The 22,405-nt window shown below is 45.6% G+C and overlaps 1 protein-coding gene across 1 annotated transcript; it reads right to left on the bottom strand.

The window, feature by feature from the left end:
• Positions 1 to 1,980: 1,980 nt before the first annotated feature.
• On the bottom strand, positions 1,981 to 21,896 carry LOC119161425 (beta-galactosidase-like). The gene is made up of 15 exons (XM_075881962.1): positions 21,735 to 21,896; positions 17,045 to 17,208; positions 14,870 to 15,014; positions 13,813 to 13,876; positions 13,592 to 13,686; positions 12,326 to 12,512; positions 9,203 to 9,383; positions 9,076 to 9,119; positions 8,691 to 8,806; positions 8,268 to 8,342; positions 7,010 to 7,096; positions 4,627 to 4,734; positions 4,015 to 4,146; positions 3,298 to 3,546; positions 1,981 to 2,252 (listed from the first exon to the last, which is right to left on the bottom strand). The coding sequence occupies exons 1-15, from the start codon at positions 21,795 to 21,797 to the stop codon at positions 2,037 to 2,039; spliced, it is 1,926 nt and encodes a 641-aa protein (XP_075738077.1). The 5' UTR covers positions 21,798 to 21,896; the 3' UTR covers positions 1,981 to 2,036.
• Positions 21,897 to 22,405: the final 509 nt, after the last annotated feature.

The raw sequence follows: 22,405 nt of genomic DNA, 5'->3' as shown, positions 1-22,405 counted from the left end.
TCCCCCCCCCCCCCCCCTTCACTCTAAACAGTCGTGTGGCCCCCGCCGCTAGGGTTGCTTACCGTCGTGCCGGCGTCATGCAAGTTGGTTCTATACGCCTCAAAAAGTTGTATTCGTCTGCGCGTGTCAAGTTAGTACGTTGTTAATTAATTATTTTGCAAATAAACAATTAAGCGAAAAAATTCGGCGGATCCCATGTACCTTAGATATCGATCTTATGTGAAGCATGCGTATTGAAATTGAACGTGTTTAAGTTTTTTTTTTATTGAGCGAGACGTTATGAAGTGGCACTAAATACATGTACAAATCCGCGCATGCACATACGTTAAACAGCCGTGTATGTTTTTATTAGCAATTGTTTACAGCTGCGTAACGATGCCAACAACAACATGGATATTAGCAACACTAGAAATGGTTAGCTGATATGAAGCGCCGGTGTTCACGCAGGTGTGCGGGAGGATGGCAGGCTTCAACACTGCTGCACAAATCAGCTTCAGCGGATGGCGCCTAACTACAATTGACGTTAGCTTGACGTGGCGGCTACATGTGTAAGACTTATTAAATTGGACGTAGCGAGTACTGCAACCACAATTGACGTGACAAGAATATTACAGTCTATTTGAAAGATTACATCCGACGACTGACGTGGCTCCTTGGTAGAATACGTCATTGCCACGCAGAATGCTAGGGCTTGATTCCTGCTGGGGCACTGAGATTTATTGTCTGCATTCGTCCGTTCAGCGCCGGGCATGTTTGTTCTAGATGGTCCTGGGAATGCGAGATATAAAATGTCTATGACCTGAGACACATACCCGCACACCAGTGGCACATATACCCGCCCCCGGACATATGTGCCACTGTTTTTTTTTTTGTTTTTTTTTGTGTGTTTGACGACGTACGCGACGAGATTTTGACATCATTCATGTCATGTCCAGCACGTCATATTCCTCAAACCATCTTACTTTCCCATACTAATTTTGGTGTATCCCAAGTTAAAGAGGTGATCATGAAATCCCCCAGACGTAGGCACCATAGATAGATAGATAGATAGATAGATAGATAGATAGATAGATAGATAGATAGATAGATAGATAGATAGATAGATAGATAGATAGATAGATAGATAGATAGATAGATAGATAGATAGATATAGATAGATAGATAGATAGATAGATAGATAGATAGATAGATAGATAGATAGATAGATAGATAGATAGATAGATGCCAAAAGAGCTTGCAGCACGCAAATAAATGCTTCACATTTAAAAATTTCAGAGAGGTAATGGTCAACGGAAACGCCGGCTTGATTTTGACCACAATGCTCCAAGCATTCCTAATTAGGTGCATTTAACTATGCGCGTGGATTTTTTAATTTCGCCCGAATCGAAATACGGTCACCGCGGACGTGAATTCCATCCGCGTCCTCGAACTTTAATTCTACAGCCACACGGATAATGTCGGATGTCCTTGCCTTGTTTTCATTGCGAGGTATAGTCGTCGAAGAAGTGTTGGCTTTGTCGCACTGCGGAATACGGCTGAACGTGGACAGAGCTACTTCCATGTCTGTCGCCTGGCTGACTTTGTTCATAAAAATAACACAATTCAATCGCCATTTGTCCGCCCCTCCCTAATGTATCCCTAGAGATATTCAGCGTTGACCCTGGGCGCGAAGAAACCGCAGTTCCTTTAAGAGAATCGTGTGAGAATTAGCTAGTGTTCGCAGGAGTTCGTTCATTGCATAAAGCACGAGTAAGTTCCATCAGAAATCGATGGCGACGACAGCAGGAAGATAGCAATGTAGTGGTGACATAGGACGCATGACATAAAGCACTAAAAACACGTCTATCTCGTTCAGGGGCGTAGCCAAAAACTTTTTCGGGGGAAGGGGGAGGGGGGATTCAAGCACATTTTTATGTATCTTTCGTGCGTTCGTACGTGTGCGTGACGTAACTAAGATTGAAAACGGTTCGATTACGCATATTGAATTCGCAATTGTTGTGTCGTAAATTTTAATCGGGCAGCAAACAAATTTATTATCATTGGGAGATCGGCACGGTGCCATTGATGTCGGGTTCATCGACGAACTCCACGTAGCAACATGCCGATTCCTGGCCGCATGGTGCTTGCTCCAGTTCGATAATGTCGAGTAAGTTCTCGTCCCTGAACAGTACTGCCGGCACGTACAGAGCCTTTTGCGGACCCATGGGCGTCCAGTACCGACCGAGGTTGAAGCCGTTGAGGAAAGCGGTGCCCTGTACGTGGAAGTCGTAGAGAGAAAAAAAAATATATGCATAAAGACAGCGTTGCACCAGCTGTTTGTGTAAAATAGTGGAAGCGTCGTCAAACCAGAATTTGCTCGAACCTGGTACAACTTAGCCACATGTTTCCCTGGAGTCGCTATTCACTCCTACAGTTTGTTCGCGACTGTAAGGAAGCGGTGGAGGGCCGCAGTGATTTATTTATTTATTGATTGATTGTTTGATATGTGGGGTTTAACGTCCCAAAACCACCGTATGATTATGAGAGACGCCGTAGTGGAGGGCTCCGGAAATTTAGACCACCCGGGGTTCTTTGACGTGCACTCAAATCTGAGCACACGGGCCTACAACATTTCCGCCTCCATCGGAAATGCAGCCGCCGCAGCCGGGATTCGATCCCACGACCTGCGGGTCGGCAGCCGAGTACCTTGGCCACTAGACCACCGCGGCGGGGCCAGTGACTATAGTTCAGATCACCAGGACCAGCTTTGGACGATCCTGGAAGCCGGGGAAGCTATCGAGAGACAGGATCCTTCGTTTGTCCCCCGGCGCGACCTAGACGCATGTCATCAATTTGCAGCACGTTGTCTAAAGTAACTTCAACTTTACTATTTCTTTTAGTAAAGACTATAGAAGTGTCCTCCGGGGCTAAATTTTACCGTCAGCAGCTTTACTGGGCCCAGGAGGAGTAGTATATGACAGCGCGAAAACATAAACATTTTGAAACAAAACAAATTTGATACTCAGATGCACGAATCAAAAGAGGGTGCTGAACGCTCAACGACCGACATTTCTTGCACAAATAGCCAAGCAATCAAACTAAACATGATCATTATATAAACATTGTTATGCATCAATGTGCCGTGTGTAAGCTTGCCTACAAGTTAGCGAAATACATCTTCAATTTTATGGAAGATAATTTTATAGCTTAATAAATATTTAGTGACTCACTGAATATTTATAAGAACTTGCAATGAAGAATCGTGTCTATGAAACCCCAATGTATTATAAAATTGCTGATTAACGAGCGTTCACTAACCTTCTTCCAGTGGTCGAGTCTGAGGTACGTGTCTAGAGGCGGTGACACATCTAACTTAAATGTGACTTGGTAAACTCCCAAGCCCGATGGTGAGCCGACGCAGCTGGGAGCAGACTGGTTCATCAACGTCCCGGACTTGACGCCGTCATCAAGACGACGGCGTGCAGACAGGTGTTCTTTTTCGTTAATGGCCGTCATGTTCCAGTCGGTCAGGTTTTTTCCAGACAGAGTGACGTTCTGGCCGAGTCCCTTAGCACAAAAAAACAAAAAAATATATCGTTGTAGTGAGCATGTGTGGCAATTACATTTATGAAATATGAGTGTTCCACGCCTCAAAATATTGCATCAATTCTTGTTCACAAAAAAATTTTAATTCGTAGCACAAATGGTCGATGAGATTTCAGTAACATTTTGATCACTTGAGGCCTCGCCATCTGGACGCAGCACATCTGCCGGGACATAGACCGAGAACATCCTGCATGCAGTGTTGCAAGGCGTTACCGAAAAAAAAAAGAAAAGAGGTATCCGAGTACGTTATTAGTTGTTACGCTAAAGAAGGAACCAGTCACCGTCCTGATAATGTTACCTTTAAATTGCGCTAACGCGTTATATTTATACAAGCCCTAAATAAGCCTACCAGAATACGGGCCCCCACTTGGCAGCCCATTCTCCCCCCTTCACCCGGTGAAATTGGAAACCTACTCCTCTGCACCTTACCTTCGAGTCATTAAGATCCCGGTATCCGACCCTTCCTTGGCTTTCTACCAGTATAGTGAGTCGCTGGCCTTTGGCCACCGGGATCATGATGCTGTACACGTTGTCCATGCGCGAAATGATTCCTTGGTATACCTGCAAACACACGGGCGATAACGTCCCGTGTATAGTACGCAAGTGAACGCGTTTTGGCATTGACTAACAACTCATACACTGTACAGCGTGAAAAGAATTTCATTTAATAAGAACAGATGCACACCCTAATAAAGGATCCAGTTGAAAGGGAGTCTTTTTGTCCCACGACAATAGTCGTCATCTAGCATTCCTTTCCTTGCATTATCGTCGTCGTCAGGCACTTCCACGTCACGAACGACACGTGCGTTATTAGCGTGACATCGCATTCTTGATGGGAAACGGTGGCCAGCGCCGAGTTTTCAAGAAAGTAAGCGCAAGCATACCGGATGAGGATTGTTGTTGTGCGACAAGAAGAGATTCTCTTTATTCGATCTTTTTGTTTAGGGTGGAAATGACTACAGTAAGCCTTAGTGAGAGATCAGACAAGCAACGTGTTTCCTTGATTTCTGCTTAACGTTGAACATCAGGGAGCACACTTACGTCATCCACGTAAACGTATCCTCGATCACGAAGTCCAGGTGCAGTAAGCGCTGCAGGATTTCTCGAAAAGAAGTTCACCCACGTTTCGTACAGCACCAGGGCTTGGCTCTGCGAATAAGTGTGAACGAGTCACGAAAAAATTTATAAAAAAAACTAAATTTCCAATGTATCTACATTAAATATCTATATTAAAACGGGCATCGTACTGAGTTATAAATGGGCATGACGAGGACTTGGGGACATTAGAGTAACTGTATATGGTCCCGTAGATGGTCCCGCAGGGACCATTTGCAGTTACCCTAGGGGGAAATCTGCACGCAGCGCCATCTTTCGTTCGCCAAATCGGTGGCCTGCTGTAACTGAATGGAAAATAGGCGGAAAAAATTGTATTAGACGAAAAAAGCTAGTTATCAAAAACGACTCCCGGTTCCATATTGAACATACATATTCGTACATTCTGGTAAAGCTACAGTGTCGCACTTCAAACCGCGTTGCTACCCGGAGTGTTTAATGTTTAACAATGAGATCCCACGGTGTTCAATTGTCTTGAGAAACCACATGCTTTATAGTGCGATACTGTAATTTTACCAAAATGCACAAAAAATATTTGCTATATGTACTTCGGAGTTGTTTTTGATAATTACCTTTCTTCAAGAAATATGATTTTTCTCACCTCCTTCAGCTACGGCAAGCTGCCGTTCCTGCCGCCGAGAAATGGCGCCACGTTCAGATGTCCCCTATACTCCTAGGAATAGATCTACCTTTTCTGTATCTCGTTCTTGAGCTTGTGTTACAGTACGTGTGTATTCCTTCTAAATATAGCAATTTATAAATTCAATTCCTGACCTTCCTTTGACACATATATCAATGTTTCAGGGATTATTCATTGATAATTTAGCTTGCTCAATGTATTCTCAACGGCTCATACAGTGAGTCTTTCATAAGATAGTCATTGAAGGAATTACGATGACTCATTCTTACGGAATCGTTGAGCGTCATTGTGTGTGTGAGCTTGAAAAATATCCGTACCGGGAGACTCGCTTCTTTGTTCAGATCTGCAACCGTTCTGTTCTGCCACGAAGCGCATTTAGCAGATTGGCGGTGCTGGCCTCTATCATTGAGCTTTTATTGTAGTGCTAACAGTTGACACTATCACGCGCTTTCCAGTTTACTGTGCGCTACCGTGTCCGCTTATTACGCGGAAATTTCCAAAATGTTACAACAGGAAGCAGGCATTGCGATCATTATGGGCAGTACCAGCGCACAAACTCACGGAATGAAGAGAAGAGACAAACAAGCGCTGGCTCTCAACTGTTGAGAGTCGGCGCTCGTTTGTGTCTCTTCTCTTCGTCCCGTGAGTTTGTGCACTGGTACTGACCATAATGTATCGCCAACTAGCCCAACTACCAGTCCTGCTTCATTGCGATCATTCGGTTACCGGGAACGAAGGTCATAATGTTTCTTCGGATGCCGATACATTTATGACGTTTTTGTTTTGCCTTCATTGGCCTACATTTCCGATCAATTCGAAACGCATAATGTTTATTATGAAAGCGCAAATTTTACAACATCACATTACCAATTTATTGCGTGCGCGCTTCTCAACGTAAGTGAAGACTTCGCAGCGTTACGAAGTTTCAGAGGTCATGCAGAAGGACAATTTTTTGCCACAATAATGTGCTAGTCATCATTTCCAGTGGTTGAACCACACCACATACTTGAAGAAGAGAACGTCTCGCTAGAATTTTACTTTAAATTACTGTAGAAAACTCTATTACATAAAACAAAGAAATAAACAACCACATCCACGCCTGCGTCATCTTTTAAGTGAATGGTGAAGAAACGTGCCCTCGAAAAACCAAACAATCGTCCTCCATGAGAAGAGATGGGTCTTTTACAGATGCCCCTAAATAAACCCAACGCAGATATCTATGTCTGCATCATTCCATTTCACGCAGGGTTGTAGTTGTGATATACCAACAATGCTACTTTCTTTGCTTATGCAGAGAAATACCGTTAGGCTGCTTGTGTATTGATCCCTGTTTTTACCGAACCTTCATGTGTCACCAAGCATGAACAAACAAGCAGGCAAAAAACGGAAGTCTAATAATTGAGGAGTAGGAAATGTTCGAAGAGGCAACAGACAACTTTTCTGATTTCTAAACAATGGGGCAGAAGTGGCGCCATTTTTGCCGAAAGTACCGGGTTCACTGGTACAACGGTCCATCCGCGAAGCTCTCGCTGCTCACGGCTTTGAGAAAGTGAAAAATTTGTCCCGCGATTTTTTTTTTCACAGCACATTTCGTTTACGTACGACTTAACCAACGGCTCCATTGTAAAAGCATACATGTGACTCACGCTCGGGTGATGAAATGTTTCTTACCTGCCGAATTTGCTCAAAGGACAGTGGTTGTTCCGATGATATTCTGTAGTGCACCAGAAGCTCCCTCAGATCCTTCAAGTCATACAACTGGAAGAAAAAAATGAAGGGGGGGGGGGGGAAAGAAAAACGGGAGATATACTTCATTAGCAGCTTTCGCTGAAATTCTCGATCTTTGAGTGAAGCCGAAAATCGCCCGAGAAAGAAGACGACGCCAAATGAATGTGATACTCGGAAAAAACAGATTATGGAAGCATGGCGTCACAAACAAAAGTACACAAACGATAGCGGGTTTACTAACACGAAACATGAAGGTAACGACTTAATTTCAATGTCCACCTTTCGTGTATAAGTTCACTTGCATCATGATCCTGGTTGGTAAGTAAAGTAAACGACGTTTCGCAGAACTTTTCTTCCTTATTTACCCAAATCTCGAAAACGTTTTTTTTTTAGAAATTCGCAAGGGAATCAAATTCTTACTCTTTGCGCAACGAGTGTTTGAGATTGCGACCTGCATCTTGTTCATCCATTGTGAGGGGTATGCCATGATTGACACCGCGTCAACAACATATATATACTGCTATAGCATCTACGTATTACTTCGGTACGTTCCAAGTTGCGGAAACTATCTTAAATACTTGTTCTTCTTTCGCGTAATGACAGCGTCCGCATAGTCTTAATTATCCACCTTCGACAATGCTTGGCTTCCCAGGTTTACTGCACGAAGCTGACGCCATATTGTTTTCTTCAAGGACAGCCTGATACCTATTCTAACGGCTCCTACAACGAGTACCATCCAATGGATGATTAGAAGTTACAACAGACGACCTGTCGTACGTCAACAGTTGTCATTTTTAGAACTTTCTATGCCATTGTTGGCATAGGTGGCTTGCACGTGACATCATGGACGCAGCTTCTGAAAGTGAGACTCCACGATGGCGGCTTTGATGAGAAATAAGTTCCGTCCGTGTGGAAACGATAAGGCAGGAACGTGGACAATAAAATAAGCTGCTGGCGTTGTTTTGATTACATTCATGTGACATCGAAAACGCCACATACCCACAAGCTATATATTTCTCCAGCATGGCGCTTTCAGTAACGTCAGTGCAAGTCATCTATAGAAAGAGCCATATATGCGTAAAACCACGCGCAAGAGCACACTGCATATAGTGTGTTTCTGCATATCTGAAGATGCGAGGAAGTTACTGCGCGTTCACTTTCTCTCTCTCTTTTTTACTTTGGAACTCCATGCTAAGCTCACCTTCGTAAGCGGCAGCGTCCCCAGCGCCATCTTCTTTGCGGGCTCCGGAACAGGAACATGCGGCACGGGTAGGTACTGCGCATGCGCGGCAGCCGCCGCAAAATGAAATAGACATTTATAATGCCTAATGTATTGCTGTAGAAAGCAGGCACTGTTTGACATTATGGAAATTGAACATTGCGAAGACCACGTGAGAATAGGCGTTAACCCGCGAGCACTCTGTCATGAGGGGCCGTCATATACGCACGTTAGGCTATCAAGCATTGACCCCTGTAAATGTTACGTTGAATTTGCCTATCCTATTGTGACATGCACTTTCGCCAACGGTCTATACGCCGCTGCACGTCTGATTTTTTTTTTCACTCATGAGACATGCAAGGCCTTAATACGCGCTTACCAGCAAACTGACGCCCATGCAAATACCTTGGCGATGACATCCCGTATTGCGTAAAACTTGTCCGTCGGGTCACCAGCTTCAGTCATGGGTGCATCGTAGTCGTAACTTGTCGGATTGGGTTGAAATCCGTTTTCGATGTTAGCTGTGCGAAGAATGAGAAAAAAAAGGAAAGTTGGGTGCAAATAAGACGCACAGCAGGCCTCAAATACAAAGCAGCGACACATTCTAACCACTGCATGTATATATTAGGATACCCGAATCTCTAAAATCTATTGGCGTCTCACTCTGACTGAGATAGAACTGAAAAATGTCTCGTGCATTCAAACTCTTGTGGTACATGCGTACCCTGTGACAGTTGAAGCATGGGACCGTATGGACATGCTTTATGTGATCGTGCTACCATAAGCTTACCGCCTGCCTTGTAGCCAAATGATGTCCCTCCATGGAACATGTACCTGCGTATCAATCAATCAATCAATCAATCGATCGATCAATCAACCATTCAATCAATCAATTAATCAATCAAACGAACACTCACAAGGTAACAGAGGCGTTCATGCTCAGAATCTTGTCGAGAGCGGTAACTACATCTTTCGTGCTGACCGTGTGGTGCTTCTCTGCCCAGTGGTCCAACCAGCCGGTGTAGAACTCGGAGTCCATCTGCGGTCCCCGTTCTTGATGACGGCGCTGGACAGCGAACATCTCCTCAGGGTCCGAGTCTGGCAGCACGTTTCGCGAGCGAAGAAAGAAGTCGCTCGTTACTTCAACGCACTTCGATACAAGGACGCTTCGGCAGCTGCACGACATGCAGTCCTCGATCTGTCGATCAATTTTTTTTTTCGGTCACTTCGCTCATTCCTAACATCTTGAATTGTCATGTACTCACCTAAGAGCGAGAGTATAAGCCCGTGTAGACAGTTAATCAGAATCAGGTTGTGGTTAAACATTGGCTATATTTAGGACACTATAAAAAAATGTGCAGCGCAAATATTATCAACTTATTTTCTTTTGCGACATTCACATTTCACGAATTTTCGGGTGGCCGGCTGCGGCGGCTGCATTTCCGATGGAGGCGGAAATGTTGTAGGCCCGTGTGCTCAGATTTGGGCGCACGTTAAAGAACCCCAGGTGGTCTAAATTTCCGGAGCCCTCCACTACGGCGTCTCTCATAATCATGTAGTGATTTTGGGACGTTAAACCCCACATCAATCAATTTTCGGGCGGGAATATTCAGTGTTCACGTTACGATGGTGAAAGGCGACATTGGTTGACCTTGACGGTACATGAAATCCCACGATTAGTCTCCGGGGATATAATTCAATGAAGAGTTATGCCTTAGGCTTTTGAAGTGTGTAAGAGCATAACGGTGCACTCTTCGCACAATTCGCATTGTGTTACGCACGGTTGTTACTTCACAGTTCTAAAACAATTTATTACACATGTAAACGCAAGTTCTTACCCGATGTGCAGCCTACATAAAGTCAGTTTAGAGTTCAGCTCCCGCTGTTGGCGTAGCTGTGCGGTAGAGTACTCGACCGCCCCGCAAAGGACTAAGCTTCGTTTTCTCTTTTCTTTTCTTGCAATGGTGGTCACGGACACCGGCGACCACGAACGCCTACGGCGCCGGAATCGGCCCTTGTGATCTCATAAAAGCATTCACTCTAACATTCAGCGAATTCAACAACCGCGCCCTTTTAGCTATACGTCAGTGGCGAATAAATATATTTCCTTTGGATAAAGATAGGTCATCAGGCTGCGTTTGAACAGATATGAATGCGCAACAAAGAACAGTTGTGCAGTTCACTTTGAGCATGTACACTACAAACGAAGGAGAACTCAGCAGCTGGTAAAACTGGTAAAACGCCTTTTACCAGTTTACCCAATCGTTGCAACGTTCCGATGGGTGTGATGGTAGAACTGTAGACCTGGTGCGCACATAGTGCTGATCAGGAAAGGCGCGAAAACAAGCCGAATTCGCTTAGAACTTGACAGGCGATGATTCGCGCCAATGCAGCGGCGTCGTCGGAAAACACAAAATTGGCCTGAGCATCAGCTTCTCCGCAATGCATGATTGCTGGCGGCGCCGGCGGCGTTGGAAAACTGTTGCGCTACTCTGGTCCCGTAAGGACCATATTCAGTTGCTTTGACGCTGCGTTAGAGTTACTGTAGGTAGCACATACAGTAACTTTACGCTGCATGAGACATGGACGCCATCTGGCAGTCGTGACAGGAAACGTGAGCTTTTGCAGAATCCAGGGAAACTGCCAGGTAACAGAACCATACAGTCGGCAAAGTGCTTTTTCGTGCATAGTGTCGCATTTTAAGCGCAGCCTATAAGAAACACCAGGGTCTTTAGGATTACGTATCTATGTATTTTCTAGTTAAGTAATGCACCACCTAACACTGAAGTATTGACGCTGCGCCTCATATATGCGCAATATTTGCTCTTTAATTGCCAATGTTCACAAGTATGAACGCAGCCACCAGTTTAAGATGGCTGGACGTTTAGCAAGTGCTCAAACTTTAGCCGGGTAGCTGAATCGTGTGACAGACAGAGAGGCCAGCATTTCTGCATTCGTGTTTACAAGTATACCAAGAAAAACTAACGTCTTTAAGGAAGATAGCTCGTAACAATCCGACATTATAGCCAACGCCGGGCAACATTAACCACAATTACGGGAGACCATGTAGTCATTAGTCCTCACTTAAGCTGGCATTCATCAATGGTGGAAGCCAGCGAGAATATAGAGTAGCTGCGAGCCTTCGAGTCAGCTTGGTGTTTTTCTTTTTTTTTTTTTGGTGTTCTGCCGCCACGCTCCTCGCATCTTACGTTCGTTTTCATCCATGGCAGAAGGAGAATATTCCATGGTCCTTGTCGTCATCGAGTACCTTGCGTGTGTCATCTCCATCAGCGTCATCGTCACGGACCTTCATCTATTTCATGTTTGTAAACAGCGGTGGGCACCTTTGACATACCCAGGAGGTGCTTGTAGCGGTGTCGCAGTGCGTAGGCTCCGCCCCGCCCAAAGCCCTCCATGATCCTGTGACTGACACAGCAGCTGCCTCCGAGCACAGCGCGCACAGCGTGTCGAAAGACTCCCCGACGCGCTGTGGTCCCTAGAATACTATTCTAGAGACTTCTAGGGACCCAAGCTGTACTGCGAGGCAGCTTCGCAGCTGTTTTGCCTGTGCGCAAATACGGAGCCTTGAGGCCTGCTGAAGGTGAAGTGTCCTTTGCACAACTGCGGAGCGATAGAGTTTGCATTGAGGTCCCACACTATCGAGCGAAAAAAAAAAGAAAAAAGCAAGAACACAAAAAAATGCAGTGATTGAAAGCAGTTAATAGAAGGTTGCCGAGACATCGTTCGGTTTTTCTTGCTTTGAGATAAGTGGGGAACATTGATTTGCTGGGATTTAACTTCACTGCACGCCTTTGTTTACGTATGGACGACGAAAAGTCTACGTTCTTGACCACACCAGAGTCATTGAAACATGTAAAATTATCAGACAACTTTGACTACATGCCACCTCAGAGACATTTGGTGCTTAAGTAGTGTTGAGGCCACTCAAGTGCAACGTAGCGAGTACATTCCATATTCAGTAAATGAAGACTTTAGCGCGAGAGAACATATAGTGCTTAATATTCACTGTTTACGCATACCTGTCTGAAAATCAACGGTCGTGTAGGCACCGTCGACTTTACCGCACTTTAGCTTTTCGTCGTCGGCGCCGTCTGTCGTGTAAAGGATGACGTCACGACCCAGGTCATGGCGCACTAGGTCCCGCAAGCAAGCCATGTACGAGAAGTCGCACGCCTTGTCGCTGTAGCTGCCATATTCGTTTTCGATCTTCAAGGATGTAATAGAAAGAAGGATAAAATCACACAAAGAATATCTTCCTGTCCGGAATTCTCTAATGACTGAATTAGTGGCCTTGCCAATTTCCAATATTTTAGGAAAGTCCAGTAATGATGATGGCACGTACCATTTTACACACACACACACACACACACACACACACACACACACACACACACACACACACACACACACACACACACACACACACACACACACACACACACACACACACACACACACACAGATATATATATATATTACAGGATGTTTTTTAAGCAATACAAATATACAGATTTTGCCTTTGAAAATTATAATAGGTTAGCACTCGTCGTTTTTGCACTCAATTTTTATGCTGAGGAGGAAAGATTTTACCACTAATTACATCACTCGAACATTATTAATTATAAAAAATAATTTCGTTGACTTTTTATTATCAACTGCAGTGCTTCTGGACTAAATTAATAGCACAGTTGCATGACTTAAGAAGGCCGGGTGTCGTCCACCATTGATTTCTATGATGATTATGATGATGCCTCCCCTATATGGCTCTTACCCGCTCAGAGCCATATAGGGGAGGCATCAGGGGGATCGACCAAGAATTGGTGATAATTTTTCAACACTACTTCTTTTTTCTACTTCGATTCTCCTCTTCTTTCACGAACGTGTCGACTGCAGTCTGCTTCGTCAATCTTTAGGTGGTTGTCCGTATGGCAAAGTTGTTCTATGTAATAAATTATGACAAACCTAGTTTTTTTTTTCAATATCGAAAATATAGAGCCTAGTTTCAGACATCTATCTTCCAATTTCCAGACCGCGATGCCGGAGAAACCGAAGCTGAACGCACCGGTTGCGCTAAGGGCTCTCCCTGTTCGGCGCGATTTTTCGACGGTGTTGTCAGGGGAAGAACAAGCTCGTTTGTGAGTGCCATGTATCAAAAACCATTGCAGTTGGCCGTACATATAATAAAGACAAGCTTCACTTAAGCTGCAAAGATAGCAAATATTTTTTTAATTTAAAAAATGAGAATAGTACAACAATGAACACGTGCGTGAACACAATGTACAGACCTGTACGGCTATGATGGGCCCTCCGTTTGCATACAGAAGTGGTCGTATCAATGGAAGTAACCAGGAGAAGTACTTCTTCACGGGACCAATGTATTCTGCAACCAATATTGCAAACAGCCATTGTCGGCATTCGTTTCAATGAATATGACAAGTGCACTGCCTGGGAAGCATTTTTTTTAAACACGACACGGCTGAGTTAACACGAGAATGGTGATGTCTACCTGGATCCGAAGTGCGGAGACGAATAGCGGCATTTTGTGACAGGAGCCAGTACGGTAGTCCACCCTGCAAAGTAATTGTAACGTGACAAGATTATACAGGATAAGAAATGTCGATGACACCGAGAGAGAGGCAAAACGATGAAGGTGATAACATTGGGCGTCTTAAAGAGGACCCGAAACACTTTTTTTGTGTAAACATGAAATTATTTCACCGGAAAGGTGTTTTACCTCACAAATCGAACAGCGCAAAAATGTCAAGAATCCGTCCAGTACGAGCGGAGTTACAAAGATTTGTCACACATGCTGCAAACTGATTCTTTCTTCTCTCGCTCCGATGAAAGTGCTGTAAGCTAAGAAGGGACAAATGGGAGGGGCAAAGAAAAAACATCACGCGCGCCTTGTGACCTTGAGCACTTTTTTTTTTCATTTCATTTTACTTCGAATACGCGGCTTTTTCATTGCGATCGCACGCGTGCACAAGTGACGGCCTCTCGCGGCGAGCACGTCATGTTCAAATCAGCCAATGGCTGATTCGGGAGCCTCTACTACCAATCGGCAGCGTTTTCTGACCATGCTCAAAAAGTGTTGCAGGGCCCCTTAAAGCCTACTTCACATGCGAGCGATGTTGCCCGAAGAGCAGAGCGGCAGCCGTTGCACGAGCCCAAAATCGAGTGGCATTGGCCTACGCACTAGTCTAAGCGACGGACATCGCCAGAGTTGGAAAAGGTCTCTGTAGCGGCTGAGCGTCTGCTCAGTGTCAACCAATGGGAGAGCAGTGACGTGGCGAGCACGTGACGGCAGGGGCGGAGTCAGGGAGCGGGTACGCGCGCCGGGAGGAACTTATATCACTTCCTCATTCGATCCCCATAGCTATGTTAAATTGTGCGTTAAGCTTTAAGCAAGGTTAGACGCGTGCGAAGAAAGCGAACCCTTTTACAGAAGAAGGGACCAATTGTAAGAGAAACACGTGACATGTAGAACTTCACACTGAGTCATTCATTGTTCTTTTTATTTGACACTGCGCCAAACAGAGATGCATTTACTGACGACCACTCACCAGGTCCCTCTCAGCGCCGATGTACGGGCCTATCCTGAGCAGGACGAGGAAGTCGTGACTTTGGGCCAGCTTCAAGAAGTGCACCAGCTCCTGCGCTCCGACGAACTGGCCTTCTTCGGGTTCGTGGCTGCTCCACTCGACGTACCTGCGTCTCGTGACAGGTCACCAGTGAATACACGGCAAACAATGTGTAAAAACTAATAATCATGTCACGATTTTCACGTGCAAGAACAACGATATGATTGCGAGGCACTCCATAGTGGAGGACTCCAATCAATCAATCAATCAATCAATCAATCAATTTTTATTCATTTACAATACAGTATGCGATACAAGATTGTGTAGAAGGAGGACCCCTAGTGTAATTTGAATTGTGCCCTCCTGTGCATTGTAAACATAAATATTTGATCGGCAACGACTGTCGCAATTGTAGTAAGATTGCAAAATTATAAATAGCGAGCTGGAGAAATAGGAAAATAACAATATTAACGCCAATGTGTCATCGGTAGCATAAACTAAGTACAAATAACATTAAAGATTAAAAAGAAAGAGAAAAAAAGACCATCATTTAAAAAAAAATGATGATGGTCTAGAAAAAAAAACAGTTATATACAGAAGAATGAATGTGACATGTACTGTTTTTTTTTTAATTTGTAGCGAAATCGGTGTTTTCTTTGATTTTCATTGGTAACGTAATGTATTCATGTAATTAATTTGGGCCAACCTTAACGTGCCCGCGTTTTGAGAGAGCTAGAAACTTCAAAGCAGCGGTGGTATGCAGCTTGCGAAAAGGTTGTCACAGGCACGGGACAGTTGAAGATGTCTTTTTTTTTTCTGAAGGACCCACGGCAACGAGGAGGAGCATGCAACATATTCTCATAGCTTTCCTCCGAGACACAGGGCTGTACGTGTGACATACATTTGGTGACGGGCCACCACGATTCCGCATATGCACAGGCGGATCCATTGCCGGCCATTCAGATTATAGCCTAACCGCACATGTTGCAACACCCCAACACCCCATCAACACTACTACCATCTGTACTCGCATCTTTCTCGTCAGCAGTTACGTATAGGCACCATGGCGCGGCAGACGAATAAGCAATGCAGCAGCTCTGACCTTAGCATCCATGATTGTACCGAATTCGTATTTCATACTTTGATTGATTGATTGATTGATTAATATGTGGGGTTTAACGTCCCAAAACCACTATATGATTATGAGAGACGCCGTAGTGGAGGGCTCCGGAAATTTCGACCACCTGGGGTTCTTTAACGTGCACCCAAATCTGAGCACACGGGCCTACAACATTTCCGCCTCCATCGGAAATGCAGCCGCCGCAGCCGGGATTCGAACCCGCGCTCTGCGGTTCAGCAGCCGACGTATTTCATACTTTACTAACGAGGTAAGCGCGCTATAGGGTTTCATGTAGGCCGGCTGGCCGTCCGATTGGTTGACAGATCCATCACAGACAAGTGCATCGATGCGTACATAGAAGACAAAGCTACACAGTTTAAACAAAATGTTTCTGTGGCTTGTCTACGGGCTTCACAAAGGCAAAGTGTAAGAACGATGAGGAGTTCAAGATTACGCGGTCGTTGGAAGTTCGCTAGCTTCTGGAGCGATGCTTCATTATACGGGAAGCAAACGGTAATTTTGCGAAACACGTGTATCTCTCTCTCTCTCTCTCACACACACACACACAAGCGTATTTTCCGCGACATAACCAGAAAGAAAAAGCCATTTGTAAATTGAAATGTCTCGTCTAGAAAAATCATACAAAGCTAAATTCAGGCCCTCTCGAAAAAGACGGAAGCTTCTAAACAACCTTCGAATCCCCCACGTTCATTATCCGTTCGCGCCCACCGGAATCGAATAACAAGATTGGTGTATTAATACAATAATCGAAAAGTCTGTTACCGTCATCCTATTTTCTTGAAGATAAAAGCCGGCAAGCAGGACAATTCTATTCTTCCATACAACTAAAGTTTGATGTTCCCTTTATATATACTTGAGGGTGTTAGCCATCGAATAGTTAAACACGCTTTTTACGTCATAATGCGTAATCACGTATTTATTGTGTACATAGATCTAAACGAGTACTCGGTCTGCTTCATATTTTTTCGGCAACATCGAAAAGAACTAACGAGTACATAAGAAAAATTAATGCTCACGTTTGTATTGCGTTGAGCCCAGCCGCCTTCATGGTTGTCAGCCGATTGTCCCACAGCTGGGGCAGTGTGCGGAAGTAGTGGATGGCACCCGCAACGATCTGTATGGGCTCGCCATCTTTGAGAAACCTGTCGTTCTCGTAATCAATCACGAAACACCTACGTGCCTGCGCACAACACGGGAGAAATCAAACGTTATAGATGCATTGCTGCATTCCACGAGGCAGGGATGCCCCTACTTGATTTATCACCTTAGCACTCCAAACAAAATTGACTTAAACGCACAACGACTGACTGTAAACGCGAATCTGTATTATGAGAGGAATTTAGAAAGTCAAGCAGTTGCAGTGAGTCGAACTGGCAGAAAGGCAATTTGATGCCTGACAAAATTCCATGGTCCATCCCAATCAATAAACTGCACAAGGGGCAGTAATGTACAACATTTTTAACAATAGCAGTAAGAAAGAATCGGGCATATAGTAATTGCGATTGTTATAACACCCAACGAAACATCCCTGAAAAACATTCATACATATGAGAATCAGCCTAAAAGACTCAATTTTACAATAGTGGATTGCAACACCTTTCTATTTTTATTTCAAAATCACAAAACAAGAAATATGTGCAAATACTCAGAATTATGGAGTACGAGACCACCGAAATAAATGCGACAGACACTCATGCCATACCCTTTAGCGGCAACCCCATGAGCGATACCATCCGGAAGAATAAAATATTGCTTACTGTCTGTAAAAAAAAAACTGGCTTTCTAACAAATCAATTATAGCTACCTAGCATTCTCGGCTGTGTAACTCTTCCTTGAGCGTTCTTCATTTTCTTTATATTTTGTAAGGATTATCTTAGCATTACCATGGAAGTACTCTATTTTCATAAGTCACTCTTATTGAGTTAAACCTCCTAAATTCTTCTAATTTCTTTGTATCCGTTTGCTCACATATATTAACTTCATGCTGCATCCTCCACAAGCGTTAGTGTTTTGTGCATGCTCCTAAATAAATGCAACAAAGACAAATATTACAGCGAATAACCTAGGCCGCAGGTAGGACGATACCTCAAACGATGTCCTTATTTCGTCGGTGGTGCAACACAAGGACAGCGACCCGCGGCCACACCACTCACGAAGCCGCGAACGACACTCAACAGCTCTTCAACTTTATTGCAGCTCGGCACAGAAACGGACGCACAAACACGCAAAGAACAGTCGACGACGAAATATGCAAGCTTTCTCAAGCCACACTTATACCACTCACAACTTCAGTTCACACATGCATATGTACATTTTATTACGAAAGAACAGAGTCCTGGAGATGCTGCAGCACAGTGAGAGATGTCGCACTATCTATCTATCTATCTATCTATCTATCTATCTATCTATCTATCTATCTATCTATCTATCTATCTATCTATCTATCTATCTATCTATCTATCTATCTATCTATCTATCTATCTATCTATCTATCTATCTATCTATCTATCTATCTATTCGTCTGTCTGTCTGTCAGTCTGTCTGTTGTTTAGCTAGCTAGCAGCGTATACGTTTTGGCACCTAAAGTGGTTGCTTGGGCGTGTTGGTACGACATAGTTGAAAAAACAAACAGCGCAAAAAAACAAGAGACCAGACGAAGAAGTACACTTACGAAGAAGTACACATACTTCTCGTTGTAAGTCAGAGCTCTGTGAGTATACTTCTTCGTCTGGTCTCTCGTTTTTCGCGCTGTTTGTTTTTTCAACTATGTCTTGGCACTTGTGGGGGTGCTGCCACCCCCCCCCCCCCCTGTAAAGTTGTCTGCGCCGCGTGGCGCACGTGTCTCGCCCCAAGGCTTTATTTCGGTGGTGACCACCGCCGGGCGATAGATGGCGTTGTGTTCGCTTTGAGTACCATTGTTGGTAGAGTGGTAGCGCCGGCGGTGGCCCCTGGCGGAAGGCGGGCCTTGGTGGTGGGCGACAGTTGAGCGAGTCTCTTCTGCGCGTGGCGGCTGCCGCGAACGGTTGTCTGTAGCGCGGGTCCCCGGTGCTCGGCACCGCGGGCTTCGCGCCGGGGTCCCGCGTGTAAGGTCAGGCGTTGGCGACGCCGCCTTGGGTATGTGCTAGTGTGTTGGGTGTGTTAGTGTGGGTTTATCATGTTATTGTGTGTTTAGTGTGTTACTGCGTTGTGTTGTTTGTATGGTAGCATGTTAGTTGAAATTGGTGTATCATTCGGCGGACGATATCGTCGTCTAAATTAGTTAATAAATGTATGTATGTTGTGTGCTTGGTACCGATCGCGTCTGCTGTGTCCGTTCACTCTAAGAGCGTGGCGTGGCGAGGCGCTCGTTCGCCTCGCCGAGGCCCCACACTGGCTGCCCAACGTGGAGCTCTTGGAGTGTCGGACGACAGTTCTTGCGGTTCGGTACAGGGATTTTGTTAGAGCCGGAGTAGAGTAGGCCTAGGGGGGACTTCTTTGCTAGCGTCGGTGGTGTGCTTTGTTGAGAAGCGAGGGGATTGGTTTTGTAACGTGGTTCAATTTGTCGGCAGGTTGACTTTCTATTTTTTTTTGCTCGCAAGTGTTGTTATTTTTTGTTGTTGTTAGTTTTCAAAAACGTTGTTGAATTAGGACGAGAGCCATGCGGTCCGCATCCTGGGGTGAGCAAGGCCTAGAGCACGTGGTTTGTAGGCCAGGCCCGAAGCGAGTGAGTACGGAAGCCTCGTGGGTGGTCCGATTTTCTGTAAATAGCTTCTTCTATATCTTTGGGCTCAGGGAGCCGGGCGTCGTTGCTGACTTGTATTGCGGCTCGACGCCGGGGCGTCGTGACACCGCCCGGGGCGGTGGACGCCGATCGCTCGGTAAGCTGCTGTGTGCGGCGAGCGATAGGGCCACCTCACAGAGTGGACGTCTCCTCGCGGCTGCCTCTTCTGCGCCTAGGCTGGGTGGATGCCGGTTGTTGCCGAGCGACTCATTAGGCCTAAGGCTCTGCGCAGCCGCCTGTCGCACGTGGCACAACTAGGTGGATCGTAGCGTTGAGGTGTTGCGCTCTGCTTCCCTCACTTTTTTTTTCTTGTGAGCACGAGTTAGGCAAAGTGATTTTTGTTTTTATTTTGATGGGCGTCTCGGCCGCCACCGATGTATTAGCTAGCAGTACTGACCAAGTACCACGTGGACGGAAAACTCGGAAGCTTCCTTCCCGAGGACCTGCTCGATTGTTTTCTTTCAAGTTTTTTTGTTGTTATTGATGTATTCGGCGGGAGGGATGTCATCCACGGCCGGCTGTCCTGCACGTCGTCAGCGTCACTGGCCAGGAATGAGGTCGGGCGATGGAGATGCTTGGGACCTGAGCAACTGCCTGCAGTCCGGTGCCCTCGCGAGTGCTGGTCGCAACTGGAAGACGTGTCGGCGCTAGCGACGGATCGTCGTGCCGACGGCAACGTTGCTGTTGCGGGGCCGGTACTGAGGTGAAGTCTAGCCGGATAGTGCAGCAGTGTCGACCAGCGGCGGTGTCGTGGTGCAAGGACATTATGGTCGTGCGATATCATTTTTTTGTTAAAGCTTGTGTAGCTATTTTTTTGATTTCGGGGTATGGTTTGATTTAAGGTTGGGGGAATGTGGGGGTGCTGCCACCCCCCCCCCCCTGTAAAGTTGTCTGCGCCGCGTGGCGCACGTGTCTCGCCCCAAGGCTTTATTTCGGTGGTGACCACCGCCGGGCGATAGATGGCGTTGTGTTCGCTTTGAGTACCATTGTTGGTAGAGTGGTAGCGCCGGCGGTGGCCCCTGGCGGAAGGCGGGCCTTGGTGGTGGGCGACAGTTGAGCGAGTCTCTTCTGCGCGTGGCGGCTGCCGCGAACGGTTGTCTGTAGCGCGGGTCCCCGGTGCTCGGCACCGCGGGCTTCGCGCCGGGGTCCCGCGTGTAAGGTCAGGCGTTGGCGACGCCGCCTTGGGTATGTGCTAGTGTGTTGGGTGTGTTAGTGTGGGTTTATCATGTTATTGTGTGTTTAGTGTGTTACTGCGTTGTGTTGTTTGTATGGTAGCATGTTAGTTGAAATTGGTGTATCATTCGGCGGACGATATCGTCGTCTAAATTAGTTAATAAATGTATGTATGTTGTGTGCTTGGTACCGATCGCGTCTGCTGTGTCCGTTCACTCTAAGAGCGTGGCGTGGCGAGGCGCTCGTTCGCCTCGCCGAGGCCCCACACACTTTAGTGGTCGTCTCCTTAGCAATGGAGTACAGGAGGTCAAGACATGAATAACATGACCTTTCCACCAGCCACGTGTGGAACATAACTTCACAGCATGATCCCTTGTATGCGTGTGTGCGCCACAGATATATATGCTATATATAATTATCAGCCTCCCCCTCCTTTCTCTCTCTCTCTCTCTCTCTATATATATATATATATATATATATATATATATATATATCTTAAGTCGATGTTGTGAACAGCTAGGCAAACTTCATCAAATATCCTGACATAAACTGCTTAGCCAAAGGTGATATTTTAGGTATACGAACGACAAGCCTTTAGTTTCCTATATGAGTGTTATTTATATAATAGCGAAGAGAATTACTCACGGTTTGAAAGTTAACCAGCTTGCTCTAGTCTCTTACACAGGTGACTGACAAGCGCGCCGCTGTTTTGAGGGCGGAGCTTGTACATATTCTTAAGTTGCAACAGGACTGCAGTGTCCTGGCGTACTCACATTTTGGAGAGCCGCTGGGCAGACCAGTAAGGCTAGCACAATGGTAATAAGCTGGACGTTCATCGCTGAGTGAAGAAAGCGTCCTTCCTTGCATTCACGCGGGCGAGCTTGCCTTCGTTGTCAGAATGCGGCGGCGGCTGGCAAGACAGGACTGCGGCGGTGTGCCCCTCGAACTATCTTATCTAGTTCTGGCGAGCTCTTTTTTTTCCCCTTTTTGTCTCGAAAACGACTCAATATATCGCCTTCTCTCTCTCCGTTACAGGAAGTGATGATTCAGATGTGTACATTGGCATTAGTATTGCACAGCGCCCCAGTTTCTGTGCGAACTCTAAACCGGACGTCCCTATGCTCTCGCGCGAGCACACGCAACGAAAAAGAAAAGGAGCTGATTGACGGGCTCTTGAAACGAATATGCACAAAACAATCGGAACGACCAACACTGCATCACTGTGGCGCACGACAGCGGAAAAGAAATATAAGAAATAAAGAAACACGCGACGTATACGGAACACAAATCTCGACGAGAAGCGAACTTTCACCAACCGTTTTTTTTTTTTTTTGGAAAAAGCACGCGTACTTACACTGTCCGATGCTAGAGAGATGACATCATGTGCAGTGAATGACGTCTATGTGGAGCAGTACGGGTATACATGCATTTTCCAATAAAGGGT

Source organism: Rhipicephalus microplus, chromosome 2 (assembly GCF_043290135.1).
Source record: "Rhipicephalus microplus isolate Deutch F79 chromosome 2, USDA_Rmic, whole genome shotgun sequence".
Classification (NCBI taxonomy): Eukaryota; Metazoa; Arthropoda; class Arachnida; order Ixodida; family Ixodidae; genus Rhipicephalus; species Rhipicephalus microplus.
Note: the sequence above shows the minus strand (reverse complement) of the source record. Positions and strands in the feature narration are given on the sequence as shown.